Here is a 14160-nt window from a genome sequence, read left to right as displayed (position 1 = left end):
GACCACCCTACTTCCAGAAAACCTAAACACACACTCTTAAAAAAATAAAAATTGTGACTTTTAAATTCCAATTTACCTGTTTAAAATTATTTCTTATGCTTGTCAGTTCTCGATCCAAAGTTCTAAGCTTGAATTCCAGTTGCTGTTTTAGATGTACTTCTTTATTATATTGTTGTTCTCTTCTTCTTAATTGCTCCCTAGTTTTTTCAAATAGCATTTCTATACTTGATTGCTTTTCTTTCTCTTGTTTTAGTATAAACCTAGATTAAAATCGCTTGTTTTAAAATCACAGGTCAGTAGAATTTAAGTATATTTACCAAAACCTCTAAAGAGAAAGATTAAGAATTTGGGAGGAAATGGATTCTTGTAGAGAACTCAACTTCATGAAACCCTTTCTGTTGATGCAGTTTGGTCCTTGTAAGGAAGTCTTAAGATGATTGATTGCTTGGGGAACTGAAGAATTATAGAACTTGATCAGCATCATGCAATCAGGTTGTATCAGAAATGAGACAACCTATTTCTCTATACAAGCTATTCCAGGGCATTAAACTTTTGCCAAAAATGTATCATACAGTTTTTGGAGCCCTTTGACTTTTTGTTGTCAATGGACAGAGATTCTATAAATTGAATACATATATTACTTACTTCCCCCCCTTCCCTGTCTTGACTTCTGGGCTTTAAATTGTTTACTGAACTGCATTAGAGAAGAGCTAGAAGAAGTGACTTTTTAAAAGTTCCCAAATTTTGATACATGACTGGTAAAACTCTTGAGGGGGATGTTGATAAAATTCCTGACTAAAATTAGGAGTGGCAATGATTTTGACATTTCCTTTATACATTTTTCCATTGATATTGATTATTCAGAATTGACTTTTTACTTCATTTTTGAAAAAAATGCAAGCAATTGTGTTAGTTTTGAAAATTTACTAAAATGGATACAATTTTAAAATATTCAAGAGGAAATGTTGCAGTGAACTTTGTGAGAGAGAAACTGAAAATTTGATTTTCAAGATTCATTTTTGTTTTTTAAGATACCTTCTTCCAGTATTTCAAGTCCAACACTAGTCTAAGAGTGCCTACAGCCTCCTTTTACCATTGTCTTTAGGATTTGAAGATAGCATTTCTCATGTAGACTATATCCTAAATAGTAGGGCCTGAACCACTAAGCAGTCAGCAGTTCTATCTAAATTATTCATAATCAAAAAGACAATTCTCTAGGAAGGCAAGCACAAATTGTAGTGATTTACAGGAAAAACTAAGGAGACTGTTTCATGATAGACTGATTTTCTTCTTATTATTAGCTTATTACATTCAGTATTTCTTAATCCTCCAGGTTTGAAGGCAATGTTTTAGATTCAATGATGATTCTAAGGTATTTCTTCACACCTCTCAGACTAGCTAAGATGAAAAGAAAATATAATGATAAATGTTGAAGAGGATATGGGGAACTGGAAAGCATTTTTAGTGGATTTGTAAAATGATCCAATCATTCTGGAGAACAATTTGGAACTCAGACTTACATGAAGCAGTGAAAAGTTAAGGGAGCAAAACATGAAAAACATTGTCCACAATAACAGAAACATTGTATGATAATAATCTATCAATAACTTAGACTTTTCAGCAATACAATGGTCTAAGAAAACTCTGAAGGACTCATGATGGAAAATGATATTCACATGCAGAGAAAGACCTAATAGAATCTGAATCAAGTCGAAGTATATGATTTTCTCTTTATTTTTTTCATTTTTTTTTCTTTTTGGTTTGTTTCTTCTCTCACAATATGACTAATGCAAAAGGTAATGATGTTTTACATGATTGTACATACATAACTCATATCAAATTGCTTCCTCCCCTTAGGGAGGAAGGAGGGGAAGGAAGAAGAGAAAAAATTTGGAATTCAAATTAAAAAAAAAAAAAAACATTCTACATAGTCTTTACATAGAATTGGAAAAATACTACTAAAAAAAAAGAAAGATTAGTAAATAGGCTTGTATCACTGGATTAAAGAATTAAAGGAGAGGAATAAAGTATGAGAAAACTAGATAAGGCAAAAAGGAACTACATTAAAAGAGCTTTTGGATGCCAAAAAGAGAAGTTTCTATTTGATCTTGAAGATTTGAATAGGGAACCACTACAGCTTATTGAGGAAGAGGAAGGACATGGTAAGATATATTCTTAGGAAAATCACTTTGGCAGTTAGTGAAGAATGGATTGGTGTGTGGAAAGACTTGAATCACAGAAAGCAAGAAGAAATCTAGTTCAATTATATAAGCAAGAGGTAATGAAGGCACTACTCTATCTTTCAAAAAGTAAAATCAGGTAGTAATAAAGGGCCTTCATTGGAAATTAATCCAAAGAGGAAAATGCATCATACCCCATAGAGTAAGATTAAGTAGAGCTGATGACAGTATTATTTTAAAGATGTATCATTTTGAGCTTCCTAACTTCAAATCTTCTGTCACAATGCTACAATGTAATAGGAATATGTTCAAGTCTTTATTTAAAATTAGGAGTTCCATACCTGATTCTATAGAGTTCTCTATCCCATTCTACTTTTTGATGCTCAAACTGGGATTTAATTTTCCTTGATTCTGATAATTTTTCCTGCAGTCCAGTAATCTTTTTTTCTAAAGTTTTAACTTTTCTTTCAAGTTCCAAACATTGTGCTTTTTTAAGTTCTACTGATTGTTCATATGTAAGAATTGCATCCTGAATCTTCAAAAGGTGAACAGAATCTATATAAAAACACAATAAAAATATTAGGATTTTAAAATCTTCAGGACAGTAGCAGTATACTTAGAATTTAGATTCTCTGACACTGATAAATTAGTATCCACATATCCTCAAGGATATGCCAAAAATATTTTGTCAATAGATTTAAACAGAATTGGAAAATAACCTATTTCCTTATGGACACTGTAGATTATTAAAAATAATCTCTAAGTTACACATTACTTTATTTTAAAAAAACTATTTGAAATCTTACAATTATTCACAATATTAGAAAAATATATGTAAAAAGCAAACATTCTGATATATACTGCAAGTGGGATGTGTAAGATTAATAACACAGATTCTATATTTAATAAGTATGTATTATAAATATACTGAATCATTTTACATGTCTTAAATGTTTTATCCCAAATAGTTACATATAAACATTGTTTTTTCTTTAGAGACATAATATAAATCAGAATACAACATTCATACAATAACATCCTTTCTCATTTATTCATTGGATAGACTTCTAGTAACTTTAATCAAAATATAGTTGAGATACCATAAGGGGAAAAAAATCTTCTGAGCTTTAATAAACATAGCTGCCACAAAACCCAAGCTCTTTATTCTGCAAAAAGATACGTAATTTAGACCTAGTCCAGAATTAAAATTGTGTGTTATATCAAGACTTGGGTATCTGGTTTCCTTTGCCAACTTTCAATTCTTCATACATTTCAGTATTTAGCAGAATTGAAGCAGCAAGGACATGGGGGAGAACAGAATTTGCTTCTTTGCTCACAATTCTCACGTTTGAAATGTTCAATTCATTCTCCTTATAATTTCATGACCTATTAAATTCATACCCATCCCTTAAAATTCAATTCAAATACTACTTTCACAGGCATTTAAAAAAATTCTTGATAGTTAATCATCTTTCCTACTTTATACCTCACATAGATATGACTAATACTCTTTAAATATGTGTATTTTTTAATATTAGAATTATCTGTGTAGGCTCGATCTTCTTAGTAGATTATACATTCAATGAGGACAAAGACTGTCTTATCTAAAATTTGTATATTTGGCACAAGGAAGGTACTTATTATAATTCTTTTTAAATTGAGTCAAATAGGTAATCTTTGAAAACTTCTATGGTTAAAAAATTCATCACCATGAATCCAACATGCTCCTTTTCAGCTTGGCAAAGTCTGCCACAGATTACATTCTAAGAACCCCAAATCACCTCTATTCTGCTGTCAATGGAGTCATTGGAAAAGGACTTTGGTAGTATCTTCTTGGATATACATACATCTTTGGATTCTGTTTAACAGGGGTATTCTGTTACAAAATTTAGAAATTCTTACCTTTGCAATCAACACTAAGCTGTTCAATCAATAACATAACATTCTTATAGTTTGAGGGAGGCAAATCATAATCTTCTATAGCTGTGTCAGATGATTGAGTGAGATCATCAAGATCATCTGTATCCACCTGTACTTTGTCCTAAAAAATACATAAAAGTACTTTAAAATAATAAAAATTTAAAACTAACAATATTGACTAACATTGATGTTATACTTTAAGGATTTTAAGAATACTATATATATATATATATATATATATATATATATATTTTTTTTTGTTGTTTTGTTTTGTTTTGTTTTCCCCATGGCATCCTCACAATAATTTTGTGAGATCAGTGCTATGGAGCATACCTTCTTTATGGGAATAGTGATAAAGATCAAATGAGATTTCAGTTCTATAAAATGGTCAGAACCTGTGATTTAATCACTTTAGGTAACTCCATTTTGAAGAAACTCCCTCTATAAATGGAGATCAGCCCTGCTTCTAGTCTCAGGATTGCCCGGTAAGTCAATGGACTTGCCCAGGGTAACATAGCAAGTATGTGTCAGAAACAGAACTTGAATCTTGGTCTAACTGAATGAATTTGGTTCTTTATTTACTCTCCTCTGTTGTATCTTGAGTTATTACTGTGAAAATATAATTATCAGGCAGACATGTAAATGTATGGATGAGCCAAGAGACCCTGGCCATGTAATTTAACCTTCCAGAGTCTAATCTTTCCTCATTCAATAAGATAATAGGTTTTAACTCAATGATTGCCAAAGACCCTTCCAAAAAAATGAAATTCAATGATTAAAGAATTTGCTAGTTCAATAATATCTAAAGAAGTATCTCACTTCTAAAGTATCTAAATCACAAATTTTTTGCCATTATTATTTGCCAATATTTTTTCTTTTTTTTCTCATATTTTACATTATTTCTTTGTGCTAAAAGATCAAATCTATGGCATATGGAGATATTTTTAAAATCTAAATTTAAGAAGAGGGGCATTATAGTCAGAAGATTTAGGTTCAAATCCCAAATCTGCAGTTTATTATTTGTGGGATAGAGAAGTATTATATTAATGCCTTTTTAAAAACTGATATTAAATGAATTAGTAAAATTGTTTCAATGATTTTAGTAAAGTCAATAATGATGAACATACACAGATTACAATAAAAGTATTATCAATCAGATGGATTTTTTTTTTTAGAAATTTCCCACCCAAGTTCAAATCTGCTCTCAGACACTTAACACTTCCTAGCTGTGTGACCCTGGGCAAGTCACTTAACCCCCACCTCAAAAAAAAAAAAAAAAAAAGAAATTTCCCAATGTTAGTTTATATTTTCAATATTTTAAGCCTTAATATCTTACACTTGGCTAAAAAAAAAAAGTCCACAGAAAGCAAAATTCTTTCAAATGTAAAATATTACAAGAATTTGCAAAAAAAGAGCATCTGTTTATTACATTTCTTTTAGGCCCTGTGACGTAATTATCTTTAGGCTTATCCTTTTGGCTTCCTAGTCTGATATTCCAATTTGAATATCTGTTTTAGAAAGTTTCTATTTTACATGTTAAATATTTTGGAATCAGCTGGCTAATTTAAATGAACAAAATAAGAGCTATAAAAAAGACTTTCTGGATATTTTCATTAATTCAACTTTCAATATACCTTTTACAAGTAGCAAGCATTTAAACATGGCATTTTCATTGTATGGAAAGTCAATTCCACATGATGATTATTGAAGAGGAAAAAATCATTATGTAGAGTGCTAGGAGGTGAATTTACCTCTTTTTGTAGTTGTGCTTTTTCTTTCTCTAAAGTCAGGAATTCTACTTTCACCAATCCTAAATCACTTTTAAATCTTTCCAAATCTTTCTTTAATTCCTTTTCTACGTGCATTTTTGATAATTTGTCACTAAACGGAAAGGAGTGTCTCCAACGTTTTAATTCGGTTGTAGTGTTACTAGTTTTGTGATCATCACTATTCTGAAATAAGGTTTCATTTAGTTTTGTTTTCTCATTAAATTTTGTTGCAGTAGTAAGTGTAGGCTTTTTTTCTTGGATTGATTTCGTATCATCAAAGCTAGTAAGCTGGACACCAGAATAGCTTCCTTGACCATTTGATTGTATTAAACATGCTGAATCTGATTCCAAATTTGTGATATTTCTATTTAGATTTCCTTCCACTTGCATGCCAAATGCTCCATCTTCCTTTATTTCATTTATAGTTATTTTTGAGATATTTTCTGCATCATAAGCAACTTCTTCCTTTATATTGTAGGTACGTTCAATTTCTGGCTTATCATCATTGTTAAGATGTAAGTTGCTACTTTCTAAGTATAGATTACAAGGTGACTGAAGAACATTTCTCATGAAAGTGAGCTTTAAATCCTGTAAGGCAGCATTTTTTAGGTCATATTCCATTTGTCCAGGAAATGACTGAATTCCTACATTGAGAGGATCTCCATATTTTTCCTTTTCTTCAGAAACACTTGAGTTATTTGCCGAAGTAAGGGATGCTTCCTGCAATTGCTTTAATTCCTCTTCAAAGACATCTTGTAGTACCTCTTCTTGTAGTTTCTCTGTTGGCTGATCAGCAGTTGTGTCTTTTTCATAAATTTCGCCAAACATCTGCTTTAACTCAGATGTAATGATTTTATAATTCTTTTTGACTTCCATTTTCTCTTCTTCCGCCCACATTTTTTCATACCTTTCTTCCCAATTTGGATCTTCATCTAAATGCATGTCATCAAGGTAATATCCTTTATTGGGTTCTGGTCCTTGAGATACTCTTTTCAAAACTGAAAAACTAATCGGCTTAACTTGTTTCTTCGATGCTGTTAGTTCTGGTATGTTGGTTGTTTCTAAAGCAACTTTATCCTTAGATAATAAAATATGGACAAAGAAAAATTGAGGAATAAACAGTTAAAATTAATTTCTTAAATTTAGGGTCTTATCTAGTCTTAAACTTTCCCTAAATGATAGGACAAATTAATTTCAAAATAAGTTTTATCCAGGGTATTCTGAATTCAGAGTGAATGCATTATGCAGCATGTACCATACTCTATATTCATAACAAAACAAACAGGAACAATTTCTTATTTCATATCTTAAGTTTTTTTCTCTAATAGGATAATACTTTTCAAAGTGAACTAAAAAGATATAATTTTAAATGGTCAAAATTGTAATACCATTATGTTCTGCCTAACGGAAAAAAACAAACCAAATAAAATATAAACTTAACATGGGATATAAAACTCATCTCACAACTCCTTTTTAAGTAGTAATATTCTTTACTATATTTATCTATTATTGTCTGTTGCTCACTTTAACATTTTCTTAAATGGAAGTCCAAATATAAGTGTAAAAATAGCAACTCTGAATTTTATAAATCTATGGGAAACTAGAAGGTGATTTAAAACATATATTGTCAAAATATTTACCTGTATAGATTGTCTCCTTCTGAGATGTTTCCAATACAAAACACCCCAATATTTATTTTGCTAATTTAAGGTTAGGAATTAGCAAGATAAACCAATGACTTTTGCATATAATTCATAGCAAGAAATAAAAAATGATTACAATATATAATTTAGACATATTAACAGAATAATGATTACAGGGAAACAGATGACTGCTACAAAGAAGCCAAGTAAAAATATGATTCTCTGATTCTAGTACAGGTAAGAACAATAGATCCAAGTCTAAAAATAAGATTCTTCATATGTTCAGATGTGTTGGAATTGTAGCTCCCAATTATTTTTCATGGGATAAACCATTGTATTGGTAGTCTAAAAATAGTTATTCTTGAATAAATCCTCTTTAAAATATTTACATTACATAATTCCATTCTATAATTTACAAATAACCACAATAAACTATTGTTTAGTCATGTCTGACTTTTCATGACCCTATTTGGAGTTTTCTTGGCAAAGATACTAGAGTGGTTTGTCATATCCTTCTCCAAATCAGAACAAACAGAGGCAAACAAGGTTAAGTGAGTAATTGTGTATGAACAGATTTGAATTTAAGAAGATGAATCTTCTTGACTTCCTGCCTGGCACGCTATCCTCTGTGCCACTTGGCTTACCATTCCAAAATAAACTATTTTAAAATATAATTAAGTATAATTTTCCCACAAGTGAACATTTTAAAAGTTATAATTTAAATGAGATGGCAACATTTCATTTGACTGATTTTCACTATACTCCAAATATACAAATCTACTCAGAAAAGGGGTTCATTAAATATGGAAAGAAATCTTATCAACAAGATCCCTAACAAGTTGTCAGGAAGCTCCTAGCCAGAGTTCATTGATCTATTAATTAATGATAGTGAAGCACTTTTTTTTTTTTAATGAATGCAAATGAAGCAATAAAATCATTTCATGTAACAGAAGGGTTCAGAAGATTATGATAGTTCTAATACATAAGTACTTTAAATTGTATGTTATAGCTATTCCTTGAGTTGAAATCTATGCATTCTAAGAAAACATTCAAATAACTGACTTGTTGATGACTGTGGTGTTATTTGGAAAAACTCGGATTAAAGTTCTATAATTAATTTATAAAGATAAATTATACTGTAACAAGTTTTTGATATTTAAGAAGTCATATTGGAATGGCAATATTGATTATTTTTATTGGGCAATGATCAATTGAATAAAACTGTGTAGACTAGACAAAATATAGGATTGAAGGCCCTGGTTATTAACTGGAATTTAGTATTATAAAGATTCTATGGGAGAATACGACTGTGTGACCTAATTTGTTTTTCTCTTGCCTTTTGATTATGCAGGTTATGACAACTAAATGAAACATGATCAAAAGACTCTTTAAAAATCAGATTTTATCTTGCATAAAATATCTGAATCATAGACTTTAGAATTTCTCTAATTTCTATTAAGGAAGACATTGATGGGATTCTTTAGGGTATGGAGCATCTCGACACCACCACCAGCAGTGAGTTTAAGTTGATATGATTAAAGTTAACATCACAAGACTCTAAAAATAATTTGCATATTGGACTGAAGAATCATCTGAAATCTCTGCTTAGTTATAGTTTAATAAGGATTTACCTTGAGACTAGAAAAAGGTGAAAGTTATTGATTCCTGGAAAATTCTGAGTTATCAAAGTAATAGTATGTGTATCCTTCCAGAAAAAGGGTCTAACGAGGGATAATTAAGAATTTATATAAGTTCATTAAAAACAAGTTATGCTAGACATTTAAATTTCCTTTTTAAAAAATTGTCAGTACATTAGAGAGCAGAAGACTAGATTCAAGAAATGTCAAAGAAACAGTGAGTCTGGATTTTTTAAAATCATGAACTATAAGAAAAATGTGGATTGTAAGGAAAATTTGGTGCAGTGGAGTAGCTTCACTGGGAAGAACCAAGGAACATTAATTCAATCTGGAGGGAAGTGGGTAGCTTTATCTTTAGGGCTTGTTACATTCAACTTTTTAAACTGAAAATCAGGATGAAGATGAAGTGAAAGAATGTTATTTGTAATGGCATTGAATTGATAGAAGCTGGTGATAAATTAAATCACAAAACAGATTCAAAGGATCTTGCTAGATTAGAACAAAGTGCTCGTGCTTAACAAGATACAATTTAAAGGGGCTAAATATAAAATTCTGGACATGTATTTAAAAAAAAAAAAGCAGTTGCATAATAAATACAATGGGGAAAACCAGTTTTTCATAGAAATCATGACAGAAAGACCTAGAAGTATTTGTTAGTGAGCCATAGTTTAAAATGATGTGGCCATGATCTTTGCAGCAAAAGTAGCACATCATGCTTAGTGAAACAAGACACTCCTCTACTCTGTTCTGGTAAGACCACCTCTGTATTATTATGTTTATATAGAACACTAGAGAAATGCAGTTCAGAGAAATTTTAAAAGAGACGTTAGAAACCAATCCCAGGAAGGTCTTGGAAAGAAGATTTAAGAGATGCTAGGATGGTAGTTATCAACGAGGGTTTTAGAATGCAGAAGGAATGCTTGATTTCTTCAACTTGACTCTAAATCAGAATAATGAGCTTTGGTTGCATAGTATAAGAAAGTAATATCACTTGACACAAGGAAGACATCCCCAGTCATTTGAGGTGTTCAAATATAGAATGGGCTACTTCATTTGGGTAGTTTGGTCATAGAAGAACTACTTTTGTGGGATACTGCAGATAGAATTCATTATTTGGGATAAGGATAGATTAGATTAATTTGGATCATCACTGCTAAGATTTTATTGTCATGGCATTTTTAATGTCATACAATATTTTAATACATTGATAAAATTTAGTGTACTTGTATGAAATGACATACATTTATGGATTTTGACATGCCAGATTATGATTTTTGGACATTAAGATTTATGTTAATGGTTATCACAATTATATGATCAATTGGGATATCATGTAAGAAATTTATAAATAATACTAGCAAAAACAATTTCTTTCAGAGACTCTTCTTTTATTACATAACTAAGTCTGAAGTTTTGCTACTGATCCCGGTACCTCCAAAGAAAATTTTATTTCCTGAAATAAGACAAAAATGCATTTAAAAGTACACCAAGTTCAGAAAAACTTCCAATAAAATGGGCATTAAAGGCACTTTTACTGAAATAAATATCAAACTTCAATATCATTTTTCCATACCTGTTTTTGATCACTTTTAACAAAACTTTCTTGGTCTCTCATTGATGAGTTTTTAAATTCCAATTCTTGTGTTAAATCTAAATTAATATTTAAATAAAATTTTGTTTTATTTAGAATTACTTTTTTATATGAAATTCCACACCATTAATAGTAATTGCACTTATAACAGCTATAATTTATCAAGTGTAATTTATTTTAAAATATAAGAAATATCTATTTTACTGATTATGCATTTAGATGATTATTTTGTAATTTCAATTCTAAGTTACATTATAATTTTAATTTACATTCTAAGTTTCTTATGAAATACTCATTTCATAGGAGCAAGTCACAAAACAATTATAAAGATGGCTATTATAAAGATTGATATATTTAATCTAGCTGAAACTATTATATTTGAAAATTAAAGGTAAACAGTTATAAATATCTATGCATAATCAATTCATTAGTTAGTCTAGCAGTTATTAATTTGATCAATGGTCTTTCTCAATGACCTTAAGACCATGAGGTAGGGATTATTAGCCTTAATGTAGTTTTGAGAATAAAGAAGAAGAGAATAAAGAACAGAGTTGGGAAAGTAGGGAAAATAATGAGATAGATTAAAGAGTAGACAGCATCATGGGAATGGGAACTAGAAATTAGAAATGAAGGGTTAGCAACAACTTCTCTTCTTTTGTGACAATGTTCATTGTTTGAGTCCACTTGTAAGATTAGAGATAGTGGACTATGTTTGAAGCCAGATATTCCTGAAAGATAGCTTGGTGGTAAGAAGATAATAGACCACATGGTCTATTGTCCATATACCTCCTTCAAAGGTAACAGATTTCCTTGACATAAGAATACAAACATGATTAGCAAGAGAATTGGATTTCTAAATTTAATTCATGACAGAACAGATGACTTAGAAAGAGGACAAATTTCTCAGTTTTAAAAATACAGAGTCAATTTGATTATTTCAAACACAGAACAAAATCTCAATTTTAATATGACAAACCACTGGCCACTATCTGAAAAGAAATTGGGAAATAAAAATAAATGAGATCTGTATCCTTCAGTAACTCTATAAGACTCTTTGATTAAGCCAAGGAAATGTGAAAAAAAAGATATGCAGATAATATTCAACAATTAGAAATTCACTGTAAAACTTTTCATTATCTCAGATCTAGGTAGAGTATGGTAACATGGAGAGAAATTCAGAGTTGAAAAGATTAACATCAGGGAGAGATAATTATATATGCCACAGGTCAAATAAATCTATTGAAATTTTATTTCAATATAATGTAAACAGTTAAATCTGAAAGTGACACAATCATCTAATTTATTGATCTTCTAATGATAGTATTTTTTTTAAAATTCCATGTAATTGTATTCCAGTCATATTAATGCTATTAAAACTATGACAGGGAAACATTACCTAATTAGATAATTTAATAAATAGGTAAAGTAAAATTGATTAAATTTAGCTTTGGGTTAGATAGCTATAAAAATCTAAAATGACAGAAAAAAAGAAAAATCATTCATATGTGGATTTTGTATCTGAATATAAATACTTAATGGTTTTAAGATTTAAAACATTTATTAAAAAAACATAAAAAAATAAATGAAGGAGGAAATAGTAAATTAGAGAGGAGAAGACTAATTTAGGACACAAGTTTAACCCCCCCCTTTTAGTGTTTGTGGAATATATTACCCTGATTAGAGAAGAAAATTAAAATACCTGTTAAGATACCTGTTAGATTCTAGTCTGCTTAGAAGATTAAAAACAGGCAATGAATTTTGTCAGCACATGATTTTCCCATTTATTTTGCTTAACTATATTAATAAAAATTGGAATATAACAAATTGAGCACTAATTTACATATGGAAAATTCATAATGTTAACCATACACCTTTCTTTCTTACCTTCTTTACCATCCTCTTTTTCTAGAGATTGTTCACACGGCTCCTCGGGAACTAGTTTTTCTACTAGAGTTAAAACCTTAAAGCCAACCTCAGGCCAATTTCCAGCTTCAGCAGTTTCAACTGCTTCATCTTTTTTAATTTTTCCAAATTCTGTGGGTCCTGAATGAGTTTTGGTCAATGCCAGTGATTTGCAAGGATAATTCCCATTAAAATACATGCTGGCAGAATCCCAATCAGAATTATCTGAAAAATAAATACATCAAATATAGTTAAAAAATACATTGATTTTTATCCATCTGACATATTTTTTAATATTTTCACAGCATGTCACTTAAAATACCACCAAACTTTATGACTTTATTTTGTTTATTTATGAATCCTACATTTTATCTTTTAGGTAATATGAGGAAAAAAGCACCACCAACTGTTTTCCTTCTCTTTTTGTTGAATTACTAGCTCTAATGTCTTTATCAAAGTCTATCTCCATCAGTGGTTCCAAAGAATTTATTAGTAACATCCTTGGGAAAAGTTTTATCTTCAGTAAAAACCTTTTGCAAATAACATATGAATTTGATTTTTCATTAGTCAATAAGAGTCTGAACCAATGACTTTTAACCTGTGATTTATTTATGGAGAACTCTCAGGTAAGGAAACTCCCTCTAATAATGTAGGCAAGTACCTTTTCTGTAACCTCTAGTCTTAAATGAGTTGCCTATGATACTTAGAAGTTAAATGACTTGTCCAGGATCACATAACCAGAGGAAATCATAAATAAGATTTGAAACTATGTCTTTTTGTATATGAGGACTATCCAATCTATCCATTATGCTAAATGCTTACCAAAATGCTTACAATTAGGATCCTTTCAATGCCTATTTTTTAAAAAGAACTAAGACTTTTTAGAAATGATTGCATCATTTATTTTCAAATATAATATTTTCAAATATACTTTATGACTATAAGTTTTTTCACAATAATCCTGCTTGTTGTCTTTTGACTTTCAATATACTTTACAAATTCAGCATGAAAATGACAGTTTACAGTTTAAGTATTCCCTTCTAAAATATGAGAAGCCTATATTTATACTAGTCTCAAAAAGTACAAATAAAGGACAATGATATATAAAAAAGATAAACACATCAGAATAAACTATAAATATTTAATTTCCTGGGTCTTTAAAGTTTCTCCCATCTTTTATTTAATCATGTAATGACCAAGTTATTGTCCAATATCTCCCCTTCTTTTCACTGTCTAATTACTAGAACTATTTATAGTCATTCCTCAAATCTTATCTGGCTTTGGGCCTAACATTCTACTGAAACCACTTACCCCAAAGTTATCAATGGTACCTAACTGCTAAATCTGATACTTTTTCTCAGCCTTCATCTTTCTTTATCTTTTATAGCCTCAGATACTGCAAGTCATTAACAAAATCTTTTTACACTTGCATTATATTATTGGGAAATGGTCAAAACAAGTCATACCGGACTATCTTTTGACAGAATTACTATACTGACTAGAGGATTATAGTTATTA

At 30.0% G+C, this 14160-nt stretch overlaps 1 protein-coding gene across 2 annotated transcripts in view; it reads right to left on the bottom strand.

Annotated features, from left to right (window-relative positions):
* The window catches only part of LOC141543250 (coiled-coil domain-containing protein 144A-like), a 76696-nt gene that overhangs the window by 24609 nt on the left and 37927 nt on the right, over nucleotides 1-14160 (bottom strand). For both annotated transcript variants that reach the window (XM_074268190.1, XM_074268191.1), the window contains 6 exons: nucleotides 12625-12867; nucleotides 10723-10799; nucleotides 5852-6946; nucleotides 4083-4221; nucleotides 2522-2735; nucleotides 77-260 (listed from right to left, as the gene is read on the bottom strand). In XM_074268190.1, the coding sequence (XP_074124291.1) occupies nucleotides 77-260; nucleotides 2522-2735; nucleotides 4083-4221; nucleotides 5852-6946; nucleotides 10723-10799; nucleotides 12625-12867 (1952 nt within the window). The remainder of the gene's footprint in view (nucleotides 1-76; nucleotides 261-2521; nucleotides 2736-4082; nucleotides 4222-5851; nucleotides 6947-10722; nucleotides 10800-12624; nucleotides 12868-14160) is intronic.

Source organism: Sminthopsis crassicaudata, chromosome 5 (assembly GCF_048593235.1).
Source record: "Sminthopsis crassicaudata isolate SCR6 chromosome 5, ASM4859323v1, whole genome shotgun sequence".
NCBI lineage: Eukaryota > Metazoa > Chordata > Mammalia > Dasyuromorphia > Dasyuridae > Sminthopsis > Sminthopsis crassicaudata.
Note: the sequence above shows the minus strand (reverse complement) of the source record. Positions and strands in the feature narration are given on the sequence as shown.